Raw genomic sequence first — 26,810 nt, 5'->3', positions numbered from 1 at the left:
TGGCAGAAGAAAAATATTGGGGACCACAAGAATGTCATATAAGTTTTGTTCTTTATGATTCTTGATTTGCACAAGCTGTTCTGTACACAATCATGGATATTAAGTGTTTGTTATTCTATGCTGTTTCATTTTTGTTGTAGATTTACTGAGTGAATACTGTGAATGGTTAGCAGAGTCTAAACATTCAGAGATCATGGCAGTATGGCCGCCAGCCAAGAGGAAAGATTGATCACACAGATGCCGCGCAACTTTGTCGTTGTCAACCACTGAACTCTTTGCAGCAACAGTTGCAGACATTAGTTTATTTCTGTTCCACAGTGTTCAGCAAAAATCAAGTAATGCCTGCAGCTGTTGCTTGATTTTTGCAGAACACTATGCAACAGAAATAAAGCTCTGGTTTGCAAGAATGAGAAATTTATCCCAAAAGGGCATTATTATTATATGTTCATTCATACAGTCAGCTTGTAACAAATCAGATATCTGTGCTATATCAAAGACCTGATGTTCTGAAGTTTCTTCTGAGAATGTCTAACCAGTGAATGGAAGAAGCTTCGAGATCCTTCTGATTAAAACTGCAGAGAACACAGAAACTATCAACAACAGTGTCACTGTTCAAATTAACAGATGTGTGTACTTCTAACGCACTGAAGAAAGAAACAAATATCTTGTGTTCTTTAAAAGAATATTTTATTGTACAAAAAAGTGAATAAAAGTCACTTTGTAATATTTACATCTTGTATTTCAGTATTTGTTCCAATTTTTAAACCAGACAACAAGTTCAGTCTTTACTTACAGTTCATCTAATTCTGAAACTAACCACTGCATGATCAGTGGACTCTGCAGTGCACCACAATGATGTACCATGATGCATCTCTACAAATGGTCATCTGTTGCCAAAACACACATGTACTAATATGTGCCTACCTTCTTGTCGTGCAATCCAGTAGACAGGCAACAAAATACACCCTGCAGGCAATCTTTCTCATTCATCATATTTGTGTTTGTTTACAGGCTGTTCCTCTGAATCCATACAATCACATTGTTTAAAAGTTTGACTCTTTTGTGATATTTGGCACCAGCACTTTGAAAAACTTTCCATTTGGCTGTTTTTCTGACTGGAGACTTGGTAACTTGTGTGCAAAACCTGCCAATTGCTTGGCAAAACTAGCACTATGATGAGATTCTGAGATATATGGCCCTGTGAACCTTGATATGGATAGTAAACCACAGATGGTCACATCCCAAATTATCTGTTCAAGATCAATCATCAATGTGATCATCAGTAACTTGATACTTGACCACACAGCATATCAATCATTGGTCAAATGGACCACCCAGCATAATGATAATAATCATTCTTCATCTCATGTCCACTAGTGGCATCAGTCAGCCTTGTATTTACACAATCACTAGTATCATTTCAGGACCACCTGCGACATTGAAATCAATCAACATCTGGTACCACCTAGTATTTCAGTGATTACAACAAGACCACCCAGCTCAGACATTATAAACATCAGCCGCCTAATAGCAATTCAGTTATTGGACCATGTCCATCCAGGTCAGTCATGATGATCACTTAGCATATGGTACCACCTAGAAATGTGGTGATTGGAACATGACCACTCAGCTCTATGATAATTCAGAATACCTTTGTGTTCATTACAGTCAAGCTAACGATGTCTTTGAATGTTTTCTGCACAGCAATTGACAAAGCAATGTCTCTGTTCTTGGTTTTCATCAAAGTGATGTTGTCCGTGGATTTTGAACTGTTCAGGTTCTCGTACACATTCTCCTTGTCTGGTAATGGATCAATGTCTCCATTTAAGCCTGCAAGACAATGACAAAATAATACGGTTGACTGGTGATTGTTTGATACTACAGCTTTGAGCATTTGACATATTTTATAACACTGACAAGAGCACTCAACTTGATGAGTAAATGAGATACATGCCAAAATTTAGATCACTAGACGTGATTGATGCTATAAGGAGATATAACATTATAAGCATATTGACATATGCAAAACACATAGCCTTAGGAGAGGATGCCCATGATGAAAAGGGATGCAAAATACCAAAGAAACAAACTCTCTTAAAATTTCATATTTTATTGATGATTTTTCCATTATTTTTATTTTGTATGTCAATTGCAAGTTCTTATTCTACTCCCCAAAGAATGTTGAAACACCCACTATTTAGCTAGCTAACTTAGCACCTATATGTGTAAAATGCATTGTTATTATTTACATTTGAATTCTAGTCTGGACCAGAATTCACTTGTCAACAATAACAACACAGTTTACACATGTACAGGCTGAGTTGACAAAGCTGAATACTGTGTATGTCAACATGCTTTGGGGAGTAGACCAAGAAGTTACGCTTGACATTAAAAACAAAATAGTAAAAAAACATCAAAAACCCAAAAAAACTTGCTACTTTCACCTCTAATAAATTCAGACACAACTAGAAAGCATTTGCAAGCAAAGCGAAGTTCCAGAGACCAGAGCAGCGGAAGAAACAAGAGAATGTGTGACAAAGATAGGTGCAGAATGAAAGAGTGCTTTAAACACATAATACAACTAAAGCGAGGCAGTCCACAGATTACAAAAGACTACATGTACGGTAAAAACGCAACAGATACATACGGGGGCGACAACGCACGGAAATGTATATCAGACGACATTCTCGCGAGCCAGAGCAATAATTTTCGCTCCGCTGACCTACGCAAAAATCAATCGCTTGACGTGTAGCGCTGAGTTGTTGCCGTAAAGAGGCGCGTGGTTACGACGATGATCAGACGAGAGGAAACATTGGACCATGGGATCTATTTTTACATCCATGATCGGACCTAGGCCGTTGAAATTGAAAACCGAGGCCACATGCATTGTCATTTGATTAAAAGCACAGACTAAAACGATTTTCATTGCAATGTCGCTGTTTTCACAAGATACTGACCGTTTGATCTTGGAAAGTTGAGCTGCTTTAACGTGCAGCCAACGCATGCCCTTGCGATGCGGTGACAGGGCTGTGTGTTACCGGCGTTAAACGGCCTCGCAGACTGATATAGGAAAAACCGCTGGTGGCTCCTCAGAAATACGGCGGGCAGTTTCTCCGCCAAAACAGCCGATTTTGAATCCAAATTTTGCATTGATCTTCGTTTTCGAGCACACCCACCTCGCCTAGGTACACGATGTGCCCAGCCGCGCTTGTAAACTTACGGAAAGCATATTTTTCGCTCTCTATGCGAGCGAAATCCGCCGCCATTGTCTCATGAGCATGCGGGCAAAACAGTATAGCGCCACGTACGGCGAGTATTTAGAGAAAAATAAAATCAAAAAGCAACAAAAAACAAAGCGAAAGAAAGCAATATGATAGTCGAGCAATGGAGAATAACAAATAAATAAATAAACACGCAAGAAATGCCCGTAAAACCCGTCCGAGCTGAGCGATGACGTCATAAGCGTGTCGCGATGCATTCTGGGTAATTAAGGTAAAATTTGTGTATAGCATGTTCTATGATAGTAATACCGGAAATAGAGAAAGAAAGAAAGAAAGAAAGAAAGAAAGAAAGAAAGAAGGAAAGTGAGCAAAAACTAACAGTTCCAGAGCTGGTCTCTGGAACTAATAAGGTCAATATTATCAGTTTCACAAAATATTCAATTGAAACCAAATTGATTAATTGGTGTAGTGGTAACTTTGCCTTTCAAAACTATAACCATGCCAACAGATAGAGAAAGGCCTTTTTGAAAGATAAAAAAATTTTTCACAATGCATAGCAAAGAAACCAGTCTGACAATCAGCTCCCTACTCATATGTTTATCCATTGCCATGTAATGACGCTGTGTTTAGTTTGTAGATGTAGAATATACTTAATAGATTCTGCAGTTTGGTGATTTTATTTGTATGTACTTTTAATGAAACGTTCAAAAGGCTTGCACAATGGCTATTTACCTAGACGTTGCTGAGGTATGTTAGAAACAACGGCAAGATTTGAATTGCAGATCCTTCCAATCTGTTGTAACATGGATGCAACGTCGTCGTAGAGTGGAGGAAATGCTTGACATATATTGACCAATGCTGGCAGTGTAGGCAGAAAGAACTGACTTCTCTTGTGACTTGGCAACACTGCAATAGAAGATTGAACAGTAAGTTAACAATTGAACAATACCCTATATGCTATGATTATGATGCTTCTTAAATCTTGTCAATTACTTATCATTTAGAATTTTCATAAATAATAGAGGGTCATTACAAAAATAACTTAAGCTGATGTGACATTTTAAGTAAAATCTATGTGGTACAAGTAAATGGGGTGAAGGAACATTTCCTTTTTGCACTGAAGAGAACTCAAAGGACAGATGGTGTATGGATCAAAGTATGAATTTCACATTAATAACAATTAGAAATAAATATTATCTGTTATCTTAAGAACAATGACAGGATATGAAATGAAAGAAGACAATTTCTCTAATTCAACTGCTATATCCACTTTTCTTTCAGTGATACGTCTAGTATGTACATATATAAACATGGAAATATTACCTTCATTAGTGTTTAAAATTCAAGAATAAAATTGAGAATAAAATTGCAAACTTTTTTTGCATAACTTTTTGACAGAAAACCACATGACTAGCACAGTGAGTAATTGAGTGACAATACCTGTAAGCAGTGTAGACATCACATTGACTGATAGCCTTGCAACACTCAGTGACTTGGGCAGTGCATATTGCAAACATAAATACGATACCAATTGAATTGCAAAGATCTGGCAGGAAGGAAGACAAAGAAAACGTGATATGTAACTGATGAAAATTAACAATATTTTAGATACTGAATTAGTATTGAAATTAACATTACTGCATTGGTATCTAATGCACATACCACAATATTTCTTTCCTGTTTTTATTTGAAAAGTAAATTCAATTGTTGTTATGCACAACCAAATACAGTGCTCTTTGAGAGAAAGCATCTGTGTATCTTAAAAAATATACAAGTTTTCAGTCTTATTACATCAATTGCTAATACTGAGATAGCTGGAATTTCAAAAATTTCTGTGTTGTATGGAGTATAATTAATTACTTGAAAGACTTGTCAAGAAATTCGCTTTTTTAAACTCTGAAAATAAATACAATGGACATGAATGTATGCATAACATCAAACAGACTGCAACAATTGATACTTCATGCAATTACAGTATATCAATGGCATCTAACCTGTTTTTCCATCTGTGGTTGGCTAAGTAGTTCCGGAATGAAATCTAGACAGATATGCATGGATGGAATACCAGCCACTGTTACCGGTAGCAACTCACTGTTGTATCCCTAGCAATGCAAAACATAGCACAATGATTGTTGAAGTTAAAAGTGACTGTCCATATAAAAAAAATAAATGGTGATACATTTTGGTGTGACATGATAACAAGCCTATAGTTCAGGAACTATTGCAGCATAAATCAACATTTTGCCACAGAAATGAAAGAACACAAGCAGATATAACTGACTGTGTCCCTGAAATGTGACATCAAAAATGTACTTCAAATGTTCAGAACATAAAGCAATGTCAAACACTGAAATAATCACAACCAGTGTGCCTTTTAAGCTAAAGTTGACAAACTGCTCATTTAAGAGAGTTCTCTTTGACTCAAAAAAATTCACGTATCATTTTTGTTGGCATAGAACTGAAATTCCTGACATTCCTAAATTGTAAGAAAGAATTCAGAAATTTTAAAGTGGCACTCCCACTTGGTAACATTTTTAAAACACATGTTTTTAATGCAAACGGTCGATATTTGACGTGGCGACTGTGCGCGGATCGCGAGATATCGAGAAAAAAGAGTCATTTCCCGAGCATATTTTCACAACCCGAAATTTTACGATCGTTTGTGATTATGACCTAAAATCCCCCGAAGGTTTGTTGTTGTGCTGATTGACGATATTCTAGGGAGTCCATAATAAGTTCAAACGACGCAATTTATTTACCCCCCACTGCGAAGACTTTATAGACAGCATTATGCCTTTACCTCAGGTAAGTTTTTTTAAAACTTCTCCTTAGTTTTTGTTTTCATTATTAACAATCAGCTGTATTATATTTTTAACCAATACCACATAAATATCAGTTTTTACGCATAAAATATTAGCCACCTCTGATGACTACATTTTGTCGTCTGCCACATGGTTACGTGTGGTTCGCCACGTGGTATGCGTCTATGCATAGCACGCGGCGGCCGCTATGTATCAACCGCACATAACTGTGCTAGTCTGGTGGAATCCGCAAAAATTGTTTTTCGTTTATTCGCCAAGTCAGTAAGACTCAGCTTTCTCCCACCGGACATGACCGATCACTGACGCGAGTGGTACTGTGGCGTACAGCAGCCTCAGCGTAGACTCGTACTCCATAGCTTAGTTGACAATGACCCCAGTGCCGAACGTTTGATGTTCGGAAGCAGAATTTAGGTGGGCCATCGGAATTCAAACTTTTACTTTTTGAGGACATGTTTTTATCGATATCTTGCGATCCGCGCGCTGTCGCCACATCAAATATTGACCGTTGGCATTAAAAAAATGTATTTTAAAAATGTTACCAAGTGGGAGTGCCTCTTTAAACTACCGGTATAGAAGGCTTACTGACAAACAAATGTAAAATTCAGAGATGTTCATACTACACATGCTAATTTTCACCTTTACAGTCTACAGAAGAGAGTATCTGTTCAATGTGCAAATTTTTATTGCTGACAGGATTTGATTTCAATATGTCATGAAATCAAACTTACCTGGAAGTGAACTAATTTAGCAATATTTGGGTCAGCTATGAACATCTGATGAAGCAGTGAACACACTTGACATTGAATTTCACGAAGAACGCTGGAATTACCCTCTCTTGCCTTGAAGAGAAAAGAACAGATCAAATTTTATCAATGTGGAGTACAACATTAATGTCAACAACTTGCTGGTATTCAAATTGTGCTGAGTTAAAATCCGGACAAATTCTTGCTATTTTTTTGTAAATTCAGATTACTGATCATTCATTTGGGAACAACTGCACAGTGAAAGACTGACATTATGAAGATTAAGCCATCTATCAAACAAAACCTGAATTGTCTATCAACTACTGTATTTGTAAATTAATTCACAAACTAAGAGCAATACAAAAATGTAAAATTGTTCTGAAAAATGCACACAGGGTTCCATTTTCAAAAACAGATGGTTTACAAGTAATGCAGTTTATTTCAATCTTCAGGGGAGAAGAAAAAATTAAAATGTACATTTTCTAATCAATCTGCTTCTTACAAAGGCACAGCATATATGATCCAATGTTGCATCCAAATCAATGCCCACATGTATTCTGGCTTTGAGACCTTGCACCTAGTCAAGTTTGCATTTATAGTTTCATACAAGAAGACTGTATATATGGCCACTACAAGAGCCATATGTGAGTTCCAGAAAGGGGACTCATCAAAACGTTTCCAATCTCACGTTAATACTTCCTGGAGCAATGTTACAATCTCTCATAGCAGATAAGATTCATATTTATAGATTTTTGACCACACACTCTATGAAAAGTAAAGAAGTGATGAGATACAAATCAAATCTAATGTTTTCACACAGACAAAGATTTTTCCATATTGATAATCCGTTGAGGAATGATACAAAAACTGACCTTATCCTCTTCAAATGGTAGACATATTTCCAATAATATTTGAATGGCAGCACTGTCTTGAGTTGAAATCAAAGCATTTTTGAGTTCTTCCCTTTCAAATTCCGTCATCATGCTATTAGCACCGATGATTTCCGATTTCTTGGTGAAGCTGACAGCTGATGCCTGTAGATGTGTTGTCAGGTATGCCCTGGATGCTGCTAGGTATGATGTCAGTATCTTCAAAACAATGTCTAAGATTGGTGGACACCTGTAAGATTTAAATCATTACCGTTATTCACCGATTTCCATCAAATGACCAAAATCACTCTCTCTCACACCTACACTGGCCTTAAAACTTCCATCTTTACAAAAGAGCAATATAGTTTCATCAATTTTTTTCTTGTAAAAGGGATAGCTCCACTAGCTGTAACTAGTGAAGCATTTGTCATTTTCTTGTTTATAAAGTAAAATACAGCTTTTTTCTCTACTTCCGAAATCATGACAAAATGACTTGTGTTGAATCTGTCAGCAGAGCCTATACGTGTTTACTGTGTGGTGTTATTGCTGACAGTGCACTCTAAGCCAGACTAAAATTTATTTGTCAACAGTCAAAATGCACAGTGTACACAATAAACTGTCTTGGCATTTGAAGCTAATACTCTGTCTTTCAACAAACTTTTGGATAATAAAGAAATTTACTGTTTTCCAGAACACAGTTAGTGAAAATATTCTCAGGAGTTACAGCTACTATCCCTTTAACCTAATAACCACAGTTTGGACAAAATAATAGCACGCATTATCATAGATCAGAGAAATGTGCGGAAAATATTTCTGTCCTCTGGTGGTCAAACTGGATTGTTTTTACAGAATGAGTTGATCTTGACACTTAGAATTTCAAAGAGCATGTGCTTAAGTCAAGAGGGAAACTTTGTAAAATATTGTGATTTATACACAATCATTCAACTCTTAAAATTTAAAAATACCGTTACAAACACATGTGCAAGACTCTGCACTGAACAAGAAATATCTATGTAGCACAATAAGTACGGTATTATAAGTTTCCATGATAGACATCTTTTCTTCTCATTCATATATGAACTTACCATGGAAAAAATTTCCGATGTGTATTCATGTATGTAATCAGGCAAAATAAATCACCAAACATTGTTTCCACCTTACCTAAAGACTCTGTGATCACAGCGCAGAACAATCAGTGGGTCCACTGTGATATCCTGCTGAGTATAGGCACTCTTTTGATACTTGTTGACTGATAATGAATTCACCGTCATCACTCGTAGTCTGAAGACAAGAAAATTTCAAGAATTTTTCACATGAAGCACATCACATAATGAAGTACAAATGGCAGAATCTGCTATGATCTCGCTGAAAGTTGTCTGCAGAAGAAATACTGTAAATAATGTACTGTCACAACAAGTAAGACCATTTCATAAAAGCTGACTATAAATAATTTTTTTATTATTTTATTAATTATGACTTCCACAGCCAAGGTTATTTATGGAAGACTGTTAGAAAAATACAGATACAGAGTTGAAATACAGAAAGAGAGAGATAGAGAGGAGGACATAAAAGGAGACATAAAACTTTACAAATACTGAGAAAACAAAGTTTTAAAATATTTTTTAAACTGTCTAAAGTAACAGAAAAGGATGTATACCGGTATCACTGTAGTTGTTTACAAGTGCATTAAATGGTCTCAGAATTTTACTGAAAAATGTCACGAACACGATTGATTCTATTACCGGTAAGTATGAATTCAAGGACCAAAAATATTTAACAACATTAGAGACAGCAGGTTATCCACTGTTGTTTCAGACACATTTTTTAAAATTGCCAAAGATTATGCTGACTTACTTTCTTGGCATGATAGAATTCAAAATATTCCACAGAGCTACCACCAGTGTTTGCACTCTTCTAGGCACATCCACATCAAGTAGTTTTGGCAAACACTCCACAATGACAGCAGAAAAGTCCATCAGTTGACTGGCAGGTTGGTTAGTCAGCTGATTCAACAGTATAAGTACCTCTGCTGGCTGTCTCACTACATTTTCCATAGCTGTAAACACACAACATTATACTGTGAAAACTACGCCAGAAGGTTTTGATTTATAAAGACGGGTCACTAGGACTGATTTAATCAGACTTTCAATGGATATTCAGACAAAAGTGAGAGTGAATATGGAAACTGTAAAGCAAGGTCCAATATCTCTATTGATGAACATTGTACACTAATTTTTTGAGGCAAGAGCAAAAATTTTGACAAGCACTAATCAACAAACACCTACGAAGGCATTAAGGTTTGGGTGAGGGATAATCAATAGAAACCTAGGGAGTCATTAGAGTTAGGGTAAGAGATAATCAATAGACAACTAGGGAGACAGAGTTAGGGTAAGAGATAATCAATAGACAACTAGGGAGACAGAGTTAGGGTGAGAGATAATCAATAGGCAACTAGGGAGACATTAGGGTTTGGGTGAGAGATAATCAAGAGACACAAAGGGAATCATTTAAGTTAGGCAGAGGGATGTAGCACACAGCTGGAGAATTCAGAAAAACTATTTTAGTTTGTATCCAAAGGTTCATGTCTGCTAATCATCACACTCCACCTTCCATTTTTTTCAGGTTTTCTAATATCAAATACATTGTCTATTTCAGATACTGTCAGACCAGTATATGGTGGTAATACAAGGGAAAAAGATAAAGTGACCACTATAAGGAGGTGGCCTTTTTATAGAGGGTGGGTGTGGTATTACTTTTGACGTAGGTGGGGAACTCAATGGTTATTGCAGGAAAAAAAATTCAATATCATAAATCCTTGGAAAACCATAATACCAAAATACATGCATGCTTTCAGTCTAAGCATTTTTGACAGAGTCATTCAAAGTCAGACATGCTGGCCATCATACATTGTTACACAGGTTTTATTTCAAATTGAAACAATTACATGAGGCCACTTACCACATAATTAAAAATAAACCACAAAGTTAAAACAATAATCAAGTAATGAGGATGATGTAGTTTAGTGAAATACCTTTCTTTAAATCTTGTGGTGTGCACTGCAGCTGTTGTGATGAATAAGTCACATGGTGTATGACATCTGGTCCTCCAATCAGCTCCTCCGCCAGCAAATCTTCCACCTGGCAGAGATGGGGATAGTGGGTTGCTAGGAGACGGAGTAGGCATGGATACAGTCCAGCATAGTAATACTGCTGTTGTTGACACTGTTGGATGAGGTGTTTGATGGGAATCTGTGCCAACAGTGTAGCCTGGTAGGATTTCAGTTTGATATTGGAATTGGCTGTAGAGAGAGACAAATAAACAGAACTGACAAGTGAGATGTGAGTGACCTAGCAGTGAAAAGCATGTGCGAGTTTTCAAAATACTTGGACGGTAAAATCTGCCACAGGACAAAGATATCACAATTCCTGAGGGTAGGTAATCCATGCTATTTATTCTGTAGCACCTGTACACGCATAGTCGATGAATATTCAGACATTTAGGGATTGTTCAGCAGTTTTTGGGTAGCATGGTAAATTTGTGCAAAGGACCATTTGCAGAGGAGTTTGTACGGCAAGTGTGTAGATCTCTCTCTTACAACATCCATTGAACTGTATGGTGTATTTAATGGATTTGACACAATCGTGATTTTAAAGGATTTCAAGGGGCATCAAAAATTTCCTCAGTTCTCTAAGATTTTATTGGAAAGATTTAATTTCACAGATTTTTCAGGAGTGCATAGAAACCGATATGATTGAGAAACTGCATGCAATGCAAAGTGATCAGGTACATTTCTACGTACATGAATACCAATACTGATATCATGTACTTACCAACTATCTTCATATTATTGAGTAAACAATCTTCATAGAGGAGTATATAATACAGGACCAGTAACTGTGGGGTCAGGCTAGACTTCTTAGATTCTTCCAGATTCTCACCATCCACTTCCATCAAGCTCTCACTCACAGATTTGCCGGTTCTGATCCTGGTCTCCAGGAATACTGAGATGATTTCTGATTCCGTCAATGGATTATTCCTTGCCTGTTCCCCTCCACTGTGAGTAGGTTGGATTATGGACTGTACATAGGCTTCAATGAGTGGAGGTAGCAATGGATGCAGTGGAGTGGTGCTGTTACACAGCTGTTTGTAAATCCAATCCTACATACAGGTGATGGAAATCAGGAATATGTATATACAGGTACATGCAATAAACATGAATACAAATAGTGGGAATGGTTCAAATTTTTTAATGTGAACACTGCAACAAAAATGCTTTCATTTTGTACTTCAAATAAGGATAGATATGATTCATCTAAGTTTTATTCCAATTGCTTCATTAGTGACAAGTAAGATAAACAAGAAATATAGAGGCTGCCATGTGATGTATATGAGTGATATCAAACATACTACTATTGCTTTTGCTAGGCTCAATTTGCATGGCATCTTTTTCATTTAAAGTCAAACATTATATTTCATACTGAATTTTCAGTGTCATCACATTCTGCAAAAAAAGTGATTGACAGAGAGTTAGATTTTGTGACTGGATTGAAGTAGTTTTGAAATCACTTACCTTGATAGCTACTTTGTGTTTGGAGAAAGCTCTGCTCTTCAAAAGCTGATAGATGCAATGTACTGGTAAGAACCCTGTGATGGTTGCACTCAGGTTGGTGGTTACTGCCACTGTTACAGCGTGTGCTGTTACAACCTGCAATCAAATCAATACACAACTGAAATCAGTGAAAATAAGATATCTAATACACTTTGAACTTTGAAGCCTGACCAATGAACTATGACCCCAGCCTGTGGACTATGAACCAATTAGGAGCTAAAGTTACACACCTGCTCAGTGAAAATGTCCTGAGTGAAGGTCAGTCTCATTCTAGCCAATGAGTTAGGTCTGACCGCAATCTGAAACAGAAATAACAATTTGGTCAATTGACACATGAAACAACTGGCATTGTGATATCACTGTTTGCTCTTCTTTCTACATTTAATAACATTTCTCAAAGTCTAATAATGGCTGCAAAATTTCTCTAAATTTTGATACAGAACAGCAAATGATTTACAGATGTGTAATTTTTCAGCTGAAAACAATAGAAATGAAGTGTTACACCAACTGGTTTAAAATAACAAACTCATCTGCTGATTATGACTTTGAAACTTTTCAATGAGAGTGTGGTATTAGCCAGTAGTATGGTTGACCCCTAGACTCAATACAATCCATGTTGGCTAATATTCACATTGTTTGTACTTACTTTCATTCCCAGGGTAGAACACACCAAGTCAACCACTGGTTGCATTTGATTTGCATGGAAATGAATGGCCATAAGAAGTAACATTTCTCCAAATGACGCACTGACACCACTGGCACTGAAATGAAATGCATAAATATCACTACATGAAATATCTATAATCACAGCGATCAGTGCAACAATCTAAAATCTTTTTACTGAACAAAAGCCAAATCATGAAATCTTGGATTTGCTTATTATATGGCGATTTTATCATGATTCCTCCAGCAGGTAGTTTTCCAAATACTGGATGATTTCTTTCACAAACATGTACATGTATCAATTATCTAATTTGAACGTAGCTAAGACCAGACAACTCAAGAGTCTGGACCATTGGAAATGACACAAGTATCGTAGTACTAGGATGTTTATACGACATACTCTGTTTTACACATTTGCTGAAGATCTACAATGTCTGCATACCTTTGTATTACAATGTGATTGCATATATTGTACATACATAACTATGTATTCAACCCCCTACATGGGTCCATAAAACAAAGCTGAGCCAAACTGTGAACTATTGTACTTATGATTAAGAATACAGAGGTGCATGCATATTTCTCAAATTTGTCTTTTTCTGCTGATGTACAAGTGTCATATATTGTCTCATGAGCTGCCAAATCATACTACCATATTGTACCAACATAAACACACAAATAAAGCTGCAATAAATACCTTTCAAAATAGGATCCTTCCTTGACAAGCCAATTCATCCAGCTGATTGCAACTTTCTCTTGATCTGGAGTACTGCAGGATACAAAGAAGATAAAATATAAATGATATTTAATTAAATAATTCATGTACAACAATTCATGATTCGTTTTTGTCAGCTACTCGATAAGTAATTACATAATATCTTTATGTCCTTGAAGATTATAGAAAGAAAATTCCGTAAAGGAACATACAACACTTTACTATTGATCAAAACATTTCTTCTAACACACTTTGATATTATTCAAGTATGACAAGTCAAAAAACATCTTGATAAATTATCAATAAAAAATTACTTAAACAATAAATAACAAAATCAATGGAAAAAGTCATCTTATGCTCACCTCATAATTGAAGGACAAGCAAGTAACATACACAAACCCAGTGAGACAAATCGAATTCCACCTGGAGTTGGAGGAGGGTGTGATGTCACTAAACACAACAGCTGTTCTGACTCTTCCTCACTAAATCTGTAAATTAATACAATTCAATTCAATATGTCAGTTTATGATTTAATTAATCCTAGTCATGCAAATGAACATGTTTAACAAACTCTTAAAAAGGATGGATAAATCTGTTCATTATCAAATACAATGTATAACCATTTTGGACATCTTTCTCTCCCTTACTTTTGTTCTTGTATTATTTCCATCTCAATTTCTGATTAACCACTGATTTGAAATAAAACATTTCAAAAGCTGACTCACAGGATGTTGTCACAGAATGGTTGTAAATTTGAATTGGTAATAAAATGACAGAGGATCAAATAAGTACATCTCCAATCTCTTACTGATTTGTTTGACAAATGGATTTTCACGTTTCTCGAATAACTATGTCTATACTTGGTATTTCTATGTAATGTATGACACTATGGCAAACCAACTGTTTGTGAAATCTTGGTTACAGTTGGATTGAAGACACAAGTTAATTAATACTTTTGGCATCCATTTTGCTCTAACCCTGACATGATAACAATTACACTCTTCACAGGCAACGAGGGAGATAACTTACTTCATCGTTGCTATTCCTCTCAGAGCACAGTAAAGTCTGATCAGAGCACTAGCTTGAACAACATGTCTCTCTTCAATGACACAGTGATCTTCTGATGGTATGATTGCACCTAATTCCTCCAGTAAGTGTTCTCTGAGGGCATGGAGCAGAGAGCTCTGGGGATCTCTCTTCCTCTGTTAGCAGGAAAACAATTAGAGAATTGAATATCTGAACAACTTTATGAACAATCAATACTTTTTGGTCAAGCATGCCAGGTTTTCAAGCTGTTAAAAAAACACAAAGGCTTCACTAGATGTTAAACAGAAAAGATCATCAAAACTGGACAGTTGCCTATATGTGACACTTCTATCTGTCACAAACCTCTGAGTGACTGCATCAATTCATTCCACTCAGTGTTTATCTATGCGTCTCATAAAAACACTGATTTGCATCAATCTTCATACATAAACTTTCGTCTACCTAGAGTGTAGTCCAACTTAACCTCAGTCTTTGTTAAGATCTCATCAATGCGATATGTAATTTGACATCTCTCACTATTTAAACACTCAAAAGACTTGGTTCTTTGTATCTACCGTGTTATCAACATAACTTGTGTGTGCTGCACAAAAAAAGTTAGTGTAACATATAGACAACTGTCCAGCTTGCATGATCTTCCCTGTGATTACTGTACCAGTAAAAGTAGTATGAAACACCACAAGTTCTCATCAATTGCAACTAAGATTATTTGAAATAACTTACCTTCTGGCCAATCCTTACAAACTGTGCTAACCATCCTCTGACAGTGGCATTACTTCCCAGAAGCAGACCACTGACAAATCCTACAAGGTCACTGACATTATTATCTTCATGGCCACTCTTACAGTGATCAAGTGACAGAGCGATGGCCAACCCTGGCAGGCGACAATTTTCAACCTGTCCATGAAAAAAGAGTGAAGTTGATTATTTGTGTTGCACTAAAGCCAAGTGATCTGTTTCTCAATGAACACAGAGACAATGGATAATAATAATTACAATCACTCATGTCATGGTTGATAGGAGTAGAAATTAATAGATATTATTATGGAAATGGTACGACAAAAACATTTTGTACTTAAATCCATTTGGCATTTCTGTTACTGTCATTCCTTGAGGCACTATTCTAATTGCCCTGGTTTGGGATGAAAGTAAAATAACATGACATAGCAAACTATACTTGTCGTAATTACTGTCAGTCTTCTGATGGTTAGTGCTTGGCTTGGACACACAGCACACTATAGTACTTACTGTCAACCCTCTGATGGTCAGTGCTTGGCTTGGACACACAGCACACTATATTACTTACTGTCAACCCTCTGATGGTCAGTGCTTTGGTTGGACACATAGCACACAATCTTCTCAATGTTTCTGTTCTACGTCTGCCACCAAAACTTTCCTCATCTTGGTGTTCGCCTCTTGATACTAACATTTTACAAACTGCAAATTAATATATACAAAGAAATTAGCAAACAGGTTTCTTAGATACCGGGTATTTACATCGTAAGCAGGGATGTCACAGTGACTCTTCATCTTGGTGTAACTGTGACTATGAATTGCTCTGTACCCTATTTAAATTCAACCTTTGTTCTTACGTAGGAAACTTTTTGATTGTATGTTTGTGCGTAAATGCCTTTTATCTTCTTATGACTCTACAGATTGTACAGGTTTTTATGGTCTATGCATACCTAGATACTCTGCTAGACATAGACCTCTATTACACATCCCTTACTGTAGAGTTGATGTTACAAAAAATGGCCTGATTGGACGTACGTCACGACTTTTTAATGATTTGATTGATAAGGTTTGCGATGTCGATGTTTTTGAAAAATCTCATTCAACTTTTAAAAGACATGTTCATTTGTTTTGTCATTGTTTGATGTTTAGGGTACTTTTTTGTTTGTTTAAATTTTAGTGTATTTTATCCTTTTCTTTATTTTCTTGTCTGTAAGTGGCTGCCTGATGGCGCTGTTGATGAGCAAATAAAATAAAATAAAATAAAGTGATAAAACAATTTCTGGTGGTTCTTAACTATTTTCTTTGATTGAACGGTTTGTAACGTTACTGTAAAGTTTCAGTACTATGACTTAGGGTCCTGATATGTAATACCCGGTACAGAATGCTGCAGTAATGAGGGATGATGCCCCTTTACCATAATTTTAGCAAAGGGAGAAATTCTTCATTTCATTTAGACTGTTTGGTCTTTCAGGCAAAAAGGCAAGAACAAAGCAACCCTCAAATGATAAGCACTCAGAATAGCACTGTACATATGAAAATGTTTGCCTGTAAGAGTTAGACCAAACAAGGGTTTACCTCCATAAAAATAACTGCAAAGTGATCGTGAAAACTACTATATAAATTACTTTCTAGTAAGAAGTAAGACAGTTGATCTGGGCATTTCATTGAGTCACAAAATCAAAGAACACACCAAATTTATGTACTTGATACATTGTTGCCCGGCTGCCAACAAGCACCATTTAAGTGTACAATAGCGTATCACATATAAATCAGGAAGTGTTATGATTTTTTGTGTCTTTCCATTGCAGGTCTAAGTTCCCTTCAGTGTGTAATTGGTAGTGTAAGGCCTGCCAAAGTGCAGCATTCCCCTAAACCACTGGATCCTTCATTTGATTGCAAGTGTCAAGTACACAGAATTATAAGTATGTAAAAAAGGCAATGGTGGGCATGATTTATGATAACTTTATGTGATATGTCCTATTTAGACAACAAATCCACCTCACTCTTCATAAAATTATGATTACAAACAATTTCTCAAAATAAATTTTATACATTACAAACCTTCACTAAAGCAGTCCGGCACATTTGCAACAAGCCTACACAATAACCAGTTGCCATTCTTCACTCGAAGCAACGCTTCAGCAGTCATGGGCATTGGTAGTAATGATGGCAATTCTGAATGAAGAAGCATTCCAATTTTCAAATAAGAAATTATCAGAGTAAACCATCAGTGCTCTTATATCTATTGAACTGACATAACTTTGCAGTAGCACATGTAGACTTCTAAAATTGTATGGAAAGTGGGAGACATTGTCCTTGGATACCTCTGACGATATTTTCCTCAAGAAATCTGATGTACGATGAGAAAAAATGGAAAACTAGATGTGAATGTCAGCTTTCTCTTTTCCATTTGTCTAGCACCATTTGATTACTAATACCCCCGCCAACACCCCGTTGAAGCGTTTCATTATTGTTTTGTGTTCCACAGTTTAGGAAAGAAAAAGCAGTATTTGGACTACTACTACAGAGAGCCATTCAAAGTTATTTCCATGCTTCTATTTTCAAAGGGACCCTAAGAAAAGCAGGTTATTTACAAGTAAAATACTGTGGATATGGTAAAAAATTCTCCAGGTTGCAATCATAATACTCAGACATTGAAAAGATAACCTAGGATTTATTTTTGTCTGTAAGTTATCCTTACCTGCTTGTGCAATACACAAGACATCTGAAACTTCCTCCAAGTAGACCTCATTTTCAAACAACTCAGAATTACGGAGACTGAATTCTGTTGGTGCCTCTTTGATCTGGCATAAAAAACACATACATTGTCAGATTGGGCACAGTATGGTGGAAGATTAAAGTTAAATTATAAATGTTGAAAAGAAATGCATTTCTCTAGATACTTTACTGTAATACTGCAAGAATTACAGCTGAAATTAGGCTGCTTGTGATTTTCTTTGATATTTTTGTTTGGAAGGGCACCGGCTAAATTAAGCAGCTTTTTTCCATCAAAAAATCTGAGCCTTTCTTTTTCATACATAGAGATGTACCCTGTCTAAATTCCCCATTAATCAGCCATGGTGCCTATTTGAAAAATTTTGTAAAGACCCTGTTGATATGCCAATAAATTTTATACCATGATTGTCAAAATAAGTTTTAATGAAAACTCCCAAAGTTAAACGAGACAGAAAAGACAAAAGTTTGATAAATCTAATTATGATTATCTTTCACTAATGACCATGATGAAATGAAATTGATGTCATGAGTCAAGGGTCAATTACTACAGTAAATGCCAACCTGTACCTGATTCATTATGTAGAGTAATTCGCTGATGATGATCCGTAGCCTTCGTGCTGGATCACTTCGTTCAAATTCCAGAGCTGGACAAGGCAAAGATGACAGCAGGCTTTCTGAATCACCAGCTTTCTGCCTGTAAGTAGAAAGAAACTCTGGATAAAAGCTGCTGATGCAATGTTATTTCAATGGACAGTAAACTGTAACTTTGGACAACTTTCACTGTACTGTCACTTTTAATGATTCTTTTCAGTGTTTTATTTTCAACTAAACCACAGTTTCTTGTTCTGCTTCCAAAAGCATGTTGAGATACAGTATTCAGTCTGCAAACTCAGCCTGTACATGTATGGACTGCAGTATTATTGTTGAAAAGTGAATCAGTCAGGACACAATGTCAACAATAAAAGTGCACTGTACACACACATGTACCGGTATATTTACCATGTTGACAAGCTGAAAAGTATGTTTTTCAACATGCTTTGGACACTAGAAAAAAGAACTTGATGCTGACATACAAAACCAAAATAGTCAAAAAATCAGTAAAAGTTACAGTTACTGGCCCTTTACTTGAAAACATAAGATTGAGGCAATTTATCAAATATTTTGAATACCAGAGTATCATTAATATTATTTTGAGACTTTTGTCAGGAAAGTAAATGCACTGGCTCTGATTGCAATGGAACATTTGGAATTACAATTACAATGCACTATACCGAGACTGTATTTATCTGGGATATTAGATTATTAGCCATACTGTTTTGAAATAACTTTGATAAAAAATTTACAAAAAAAAATTTACAAAATGCAATTAAAATACAACGCAGCAATCAAAATATTAAAACATCAAGAGCGAAAAAGGAAAGTATACACCATCAGCTACATAGTAGGACATGATGACTTTGTTAACATGTCGTTGTGAGGGCCTAGAGTCTCGGCTATACCATAGACCCTTGGGCTCGGGGTCTCTGGCTAACAGGCTACACGCTCAACAGATGTAGCGCGTACACTTTTAAACTTTTGCCTAGCCAGTATAAAATATGAAATAAACTAATTACCTTAGATGCTGTTCCTTCCTTGCATCAACTTCAAGAGCATTAAAATCAACAGATAGAAGGGCTACAATAGAGTTGACAACTTCCATTCCCGAAAGGATGCGAAGTATATGCTTTCGACCATCGACCCATTCCTCGCTTGCATCGAGTGGTGCACATAATGACATACGGACAAGGCATGGTAAAAGGGGTCGTACTTCTGACTCCGAAAGTTTAGCTATCTTATGAACATCAACCGTTTGAATAGCTTCAAACGCTTTAGGCGAAACATCTTGTCTGTTCGACATTGTGAATTACACGAACGACGAACGTGCGCCAGTTATACGATGATGGTTTCAGTTGTGCCACTGCCGGTGCAGAGCTATCCCTCCATATCAGAAGCCATTTCTAGATATGAAGTGCGACCTCAACGGTTTACCTCTTGGAGGGTCTAAATGTGATCAATAAATCCCATTTATCGTTCGCAAAGAACACGTTTGGTTAAATCTACACGTATTATCGTGACAGACTGCATGGTTTTGCCCCATATATCGAAATCTGAACAACCCAGCGGGATAATATTTCTACTTCCGGTGTGCCTCATTTTCGAATTTAACTACAACAGGAAGCAACATGGCGTCCCCAGGTCCGAACGCTGGCGAGACAGGTTTGTTATTGTTTTCAGCGTTTTCCAATTTCGATCCACTGAGTAGACGTCTCCGGTTGTAACCGTCGGCTCTTTCGCTGCTTTCGTCACAGGCTGGTGACGGAAGTCAGCGTGAAGATGACTGAATCGCAACTGCATATATTGCTCCTGATTCTTCATGTTCTCCTACGGTGGTATAGTGCACCCGTCCTGAGGCTCTGTCTGTCATTGATTTTATACCATATGCTCAGTGCCACAATCGCATGGAGTGTTCACTGTGCACTAGCTACATCCGTGGTTAGCTGCAGTACAGTAGCTCGAGGTTTTGCCTGGGTATTTGGGTCGTTTTTTTTCCGTCCGACCCAAATACCCAGGCAAAACCTCGAGCTACATGATCAGTGGTGTACATTAACAATTTATGCATACTACATGTATACCACATTGCAACTCTAAGCGCCTTGTAGTCAACCAATCGAACTTCGAAGTGAAAACGAAACAATTATGTGGCTGCATACAGTGTTAGACTACTGTAGGGGAGGGGGGCGATAGCTCTGTGTGTGTGTGTGTGTGGCAGAGCTGTGTTACCGGTTGTAGGCCTCCCTCCACAGGCCTATAGCTGATAACACACAGCTCTGCCTCGCAGAGCAAGGATGGATATTTGAGATATGAAAGTTTTGCACTGTGGATAGGGGAATGTCCTCTGCATATATTTTGGTATGGATTTATTTTTACATTTTCAGATCGCAGTTTCTTTGTTAATTATTCAATAAAAAATGGATGACACTGTTATGATATATCATCCAGTGGTTATAATTTTAATGATAAATGTAGTTAACAAAGTCTAGAATAACAAACAGACCGTTTAATGGGACGGAAGTTGCAACTGTTTATGATTTCTTTTTTCAATATTTCTTTTCAGCGTATCAAAATACAGCTTCATGCTATCTACCTATAGCATAATTAAACACACAATGTTAACAAAGCCGGTATATGTGTATACGGTTGTTGATGATTGAATAATTTGAATTAGAGCCCAGACTGAAGGTCATTTGTCAATTATACAAATGCACAGTGCATCTACACATACACAGGCTGTGTTAGCAAGCTAGATACTGGATATTTTAACATGCTATATAATAATAGAACAAGAACCTTGTTGATGTTCAGAATAAACATATGCCAAGTTATCAAAGTTAAAACAGCAATTGCCCCTGTATCATGTATGCCTCTGGAATGATAATGAATAATAATAATAATAATGAACAACAATAATAATAATAATAGAACAGCCAATTTTACAGAAATGCAGTATATACGTGATGGCTGGACTGAAATGCAGCTGCCAGCAATATGAGTGTACATAAACACATATCAGGCTGTGCAGATAAGCTGAATGCAGAGTATTACCCAATATCGCCTGTTCCTGTGTCGTATCAGCATGAGTGTCATTTGTGCTGCGTCAGACACGAGACGAAGTCGAGTGTCTGACGCAGCACAAATGACACGAATGCTGATACGACACAAGGAACAGGCGAGATTGGATAATAACCGATTTATCATATACCCATGCCCATAATTTTAGGGAATTTTTACTAATAGAACGAAAAACCTGTAATTTTGAGGCTTTACTTTATTACGCCTTGCGCATAAATATCAGAATGTTTATGTGAACAGGCTTCATTCATAAAGTATACGACGAAGATGTCAACATCACGCGCGACATCGCTGCAAGTCGTCCATATCTCAATGAAACCAAGAAGAAAGACACCGGGATACAAAAATCGTCATACAGAAGGAACATTTTAAGGTGCAATATGCTATTACAACTGTAACCGATCAAAAACTGCTCAGCTTTAAATCTATCCTGATTTCGATCGTTGTACGGCACGGAGCTCGTGCGGAGAGGGGACGCCATTTTGTTAGTTTACCTTTAGAGTTGCCATGTCCACAGTCGTCGCGACATCGCTGTCACGCCACACGTTCACTACCTGTTCGCGTGGAGACCGTGCACAGTGCCGGCGCCGTGCGAAAGGCAGAATGTTTGCTAGAAATTTACCAAAAAAATACCATGGGAAAACATTTCAAGACTCAACGTGATATTTCCGTATTTTGCAACCAGAAATATCCGTGTTCCTCGAAGCCCTTCAAGTTTTTACGTCGGCGACATCGCTTCGCAGGCGGGGAGCGGCAGCCATTTTGTTGTTTACGTTGTTTACCAACAAACTGCTAATGTAGTTCGGGAAAACTCTAAAACTGATGACGTTCATCGTGCATATCTCGACGTTTACCGTGAAATATCACGGCTGATATTTTACGTTGAACGTCACTAGGATGTAGCAATATGGGCATGGGTATATGATAAAGAATATTACAGTATAGTGTACAAACGAAAAGATGATATCAAAATTTGCAATTTGTTTGGCAAATACGGTTGGATTTGAAATGTCTTTGATGGTACTAACTTGGGATCTACAAAGAATTGAGATTTCAATTATGATTCCTCCAGCTTCACCCAGTATTTTATGAATGCAGCCATATTTCTTCCGCATTTGAATGCAAGTGTCCAATTATCTTGTACATCTAGTTAATCCAATGGTCACTGTTTTTACCAACAGAAACAGAAGAGCAGCAGAAGATGCGATTTCAGGTTGAGTTAGAGTTTGTGCAGTGTCTAGCTAATCCTCACTATCTTAATTGTAAGTAATTTCACACAATCCATCGGTTCTGTTGGAGTCACATGTATTTGGGGCCAATGATATGTACATGTAGCATGTTTATCCTGAGAGTGAGTGCAGTGTAGTCTGTAGACAGGGATGTAGAAAATGTTGGTTACAGTTGGCAAAAATAAAAGTACAGGTGGTTACAAGTAGTGTGTGTGCACATTAACTTTGTGCAAAATGTCCTGATTTTTTACTAAAATTAAATTTTCACAGCTGGCAAATTTTAGCTGACAGCCGGTTGTTTTTGCCGGCTGCCGGCTATTTTCTACATCCCTGTGTAGATGAGACATACCAGTATTTATTACTATTAACGACACCACAGGTATTGTACCCTGGATTGATATGCACTACTTCACAGATGTTTTGCAGCTTTGCAGTCTTCACTTTGTCCTAACACAGAGTTAAGTTTGATTGTATTTTCAGGTTACTTTTACTTGTCATTTTCTCTCTCAATCACTGCTTTGTTAGAATTCCCTGATGAATTTCTAACTTATCATAAGCTTCATGAATTTAAAATTATTCTCCAGTTATAATTTCCATGAATTTGTGTGATCCTGCAGCCTCTGATTAAGGTTAACTGTGTATGCGCCAAACCCAAGACTACAAAGATAACCAGCTGTTAGTAGCAGATATGGCTTGTCAATTATTTTAATACTTCAGGAATTTGATGTCAGATTTCAATATGTCAGAGTTGCCTCTCTATTGTTCCAGGAAACAATTCAGAGAAAAGATGAACAAAAGTTATTGGACAGTTGTAACTCGCTGTACAATAAAGCGGCAATGTGTAGAGTATGATGGATGTACATTAAACAAATGTGTTCAGGGAAAAATAATTGCTGTTGGTGGTGCATCACAGTTCAAGATTTATTATTCTGACATGGGCCTGGGATGTTGCAGATGATGTGGATCATAAGAAATGAATTTTATCTCCTAAAGTGATCTCACACCAACATTTAGAACTAAATTTTCAATTTTATTTTATCAGAATGAAATCATCTGTTTATGAATCTCATTATCAAATAGTTTTTGTGATGAATAATTATTTGGTTTCATGAATCCATGGAGGACTGGTCAATGGAGTTCTCATGTATGCAAGTAGAAGTGCATTCTTTTCAAATTCTTGGAAGTATAGAGATTAATTACATACCAGTATACAAACACATGTATCACTACACTTGGCTTGCCGTTTGATTGACATTGTTAATTTTAAAGGATTTCAATCTCATTGACTGAAGTCTTTTATGTCTTCTCACAAGATTCATGCCATCTTTCTAACATGGTAGAAATTCTCTTCTTGTGAGTGACAGAGAGCTTTCTTCATTTTATAAGTTGACTCTCCATCAGCGTTCAACTTACAAGTCTCATGCCTTGGTTTTCTGTGTCTCTGAAATCCTCAGCCTTGGAAAGTCAGGCAGCTGTGCTGATGTACATGTAAACAAACATGCATTAGAAATGATGACATATATGATCACATTATTCAACTATTTCCTGCATTAAACCTTTTTCTTTTTTCCTTCAGTTCTGGCACAGAGAGGCTATTTCAAAGATCAAAAATTCATCAACTACCTTAAATACCTGCTGTACTGGAAGGAAAGTCGATATGCTAAATTTCTCAAGTAAGCAAATACAATTCTTGAAGAGCACAGACAATAAACTGCGTAGTTGTTTGAAAGTTTAGAATGCATATATTTGTCATGAATGTAAGGTCAACCAAAGAGTAAATACTGTGTGTGCCAGTGATAACATTATCATTTTGGGGTCTCTGACTCTATTGTATGATTAAAACAAAGATCAACTGATTATTGTGGAGTGTTTATGGAGTGCATTGTCAGTAAAATTTATGATTTATTGTTCAGTTTCTTCAATCATGAATCCTCTTTCTACCAGGCTCCAAACCGTAGAAATAAATACCACTTGGAAAAAAGAGGATTAAAAGGGAAATGGTTTCATGTTTTGACATTATTTCAGGGTTCTTTACCAGAATTTTCCTACATTGAAGCTATTTTGTAGGCGTAAATCTTGATGTCTATTTGGTTGATAAGTGATTTGATTCTGTCAAGCTTTGTTTTAATCCTCTTTCTCCCAAGTTGTATTTATTTTGATGATTTGTCTTTGGAGCCTGGTAGAAAGAGGATTAATTTTGAATGCTACATGATTGGTCTAGGTGATGTACAGGTGATATATGATGTATCTTTTGTAAAAGTTATGTTTATCATACAAATAAAGATATGCTTAAAGTCAGTAAAGAAACTGTTAAGTTCTTCTTGCGTCCAAAAATGAACTGCTACCACAATAATGAAACATGTCATAAGAAAGATATTTCAATCAAAATGATTTTTTGTCAACAGATTTCCCCAGTGTTTGCACTTCCTTGAACTACTTCAGTATGAACATTTCCGCAAGGAGCTGGTCAATGCTCAGTGTGCAAAATTCATAGACGACCAACAGCTTCTACAGTGGCAACACTACACCAGGAAACGAATGAAACTGCAACAGATGCACATTGAACAACAACAGCAGCAGCATCAACAACAACAACAATTGCAGCAACAGCAGCAGCAACAACCACATCAACTTCAGCAGCAACAAGCACCGCCACAGCCAATGCCACAAGTTCCAATGCATCAACAGAATCTACAACCACTTCCGCCACAAAGCCATCTCCCGCCAAAATAATCTCCACTCTTGCATTGTAAAGAATTTATTTATATGACACACTTTGCACATCTGCAAATCTTTTTTATAAGTATATTTTGGAAAACAATGTTTTGTATATTTAAATAAGATAAACTTTGTATGACATATTTGAAACCTTTACTTAACAATGAAAAGCAAACTTTTGCCACAATTGGAATATATGCTGCCATTTTTGGTCCATATGTGTCAAACATTATGATCATCATGCAGTGAATTCTTATCCAGGCAGTAGTATCAGCCTTTAGAAAAAAATACTACCGGTACTTCTGAATCAGCTTTATGGTATGGCTGTGCCAAACTGCCTACAGAAATTGATTTATGTAATAATAATTATTGTCAGCACATTCCTATATTCAGTGAATAAGATCACAATATGATGGGTTTGAGTTGCCATTGCGTAAATCTGTCTCCTGTGTAAGACATTGTACAAACCATGATTTTGAGACCTTTCCATATCCCTTCCCATTGGCTGTGAAACACACACACCCTGTAAACTCCACCCTCCCCCAATAGATTCCACATGTGCAAGTCATACTAGGATGGCTTATTTTTACTCATGGATGGATTGTTATTTATAAGTGAATGTTTGCTACATTGAATTACGTACCAATAGGAATAGTTTATCTGTTCTAGTGCAGTAGATGTCTGTTGACAATGTCACACAGATGGTGTTTGTATGTCACAGCCCTTCTTTGGAAATCTTTCAAAATATGTGTCAGCAAAGGCACTCTATCTCAGTGAATGGTGTTCATGAAACTGCTTTTGGCGTGTAGAAGGGAACTATTGTCTCTGTAATTTGTACTTCAAGTTATATTGTAAATGAAACAACCTGCATTTAATATATTCTTTTCAACTAATAACTTCATGTCCATAATGCTTAAATAGACTTCAATAGCAGCATGGTCTCTCAGTGTATCACTGAGATGAAAATATCATTTTCTATTTGTCAGTCCCAAGACCAGTGTGTAAAATAAACCACAGTGTTACTGTGTCCAACACAA

The 26,810-nt window shown here is 36.7% G+C and overlaps 3 protein-coding genes across 3 annotated transcripts in view; 2 read left to right on the top strand and 1 right to left on the bottom strand.

Moving 5' to 3' along the window:
• LOC139144726 (probable ATP-dependent RNA helicase DHX37) overlaps positions 1 to 730 on the top strand; it is a 21,718-nt gene extending 20,988 nt beyond the window's left edge. Inside the window, exon 30 of the mRNA XM_070715450.1 lies at positions 141 to 730. Within this exon, the coding sequence (XP_070571551.1) occupies positions 141 to 229 (89 nt within the window). The 3' untranslated portion in view covers positions 230 to 730. The remainder of the gene's footprint in view (positions 1 to 140) is intronic.
• On the bottom strand, positions 666 to 20,336 carry LOC139144727 (integrator complex subunit 2-like). The gene is made up of 22 exons (XM_070715452.1): positions 19,771 to 20,336; positions 18,725 to 18,851; positions 18,123 to 18,225; positions 17,483 to 17,596; positions 15,993 to 16,123; positions 15,410 to 15,583; positions 14,672 to 14,844; positions 14,005 to 14,130; positions 13,625 to 13,696; positions 12,911 to 13,025; positions 12,495 to 12,563; positions 12,226 to 12,360; positions 11,486 to 11,813; positions 10,687 to 10,953; positions 9,510 to 9,711; positions 8,817 to 8,936; positions 7,659 to 7,905; positions 6,772 to 6,882; positions 5,216 to 5,323; positions 4,662 to 4,767; positions 3,954 to 4,127; positions 666 to 1,830 (listed from the first exon to the last, which is right to left on the bottom strand). The coding sequence occupies exons 1-22, from the start codon at positions 20,052 to 20,054 to the stop codon at positions 1,643 to 1,645; spliced, it is 3,474 nt and encodes a 1,157-aa protein (XP_070571553.1). The 5' UTR covers positions 20,055 to 20,336; the 3' UTR covers positions 666 to 1,642.
• LOC139144729 (mediator of RNA polymerase II transcription subunit 31-like) lies at positions 20,278 to 26,810 on the top strand. Its single transcript, XM_070715454.1, has 4 exons — positions 20,278 to 20,413; positions 23,008 to 23,088; positions 24,632 to 24,728; positions 25,461 to 26,810. The coding sequence occupies exons 1-4, from the start codon at positions 20,380 to 20,382 to the stop codon at positions 25,786 to 25,788; spliced, it is 540 nt and encodes a 179-aa protein (XP_070571555.1). The 5' UTR covers positions 20,278 to 20,379; the 3' UTR covers positions 25,789 to 26,810.

Source organism: Ptychodera flava, chromosome 12 (assembly GCF_041260155.1).
Source record: "Ptychodera flava strain L36383 chromosome 12, AS_Pfla_20210202, whole genome shotgun sequence".
NCBI classification, from domain to species: domain Eukaryota; kingdom Metazoa; phylum Hemichordata; class Enteropneusta; family Ptychoderidae; genus Ptychodera; species Ptychodera flava.
This window is presented reverse-complemented; position numbering and strand designations above follow the sequence as displayed.

Coding starts and splice junctions, on each gene's coding strand:
- LOC139144727 (XM_070715452.1), bottom strand. CDS start 20,054: ATGTCGAACAGACAAGATGTTTCGCCTAAAGCGTTTGAAGCTATTCAA. Junction 10,954..11,485: donor CAATAATATGAAGATAGTTG/GTAAGTACATGA, acceptor CTCTCTCTACAG/CCAATTCCAATATCAAACTG. Junction 4,128..4,661: donor GATGTCTACACTGCTTACAG/GTATTGTCACTC, acceptor CTTCTATTGCAG/TGTTGCCAAGTCACAAGAGA.
- LOC139144729 (XM_070715454.1), top strand. CDS start 20,380: ATGGCGTCCCCAGGTCCGAACGCTGGCGAGACAG. Junction 20,414..23,007: donor TCCGAACGCTGGCGAGACAG/GTTTGTTATTGT, acceptor TTTTACCAACAG/AAACAGAAGAGCAGCAGAAG. Junction 24,729..25,460: donor CGATATGCTAAATTTCTCAA/GTAAGCAAATAC, acceptor TTTTGTCAACAG/ATTTCCCCAGTGTTTGCACT.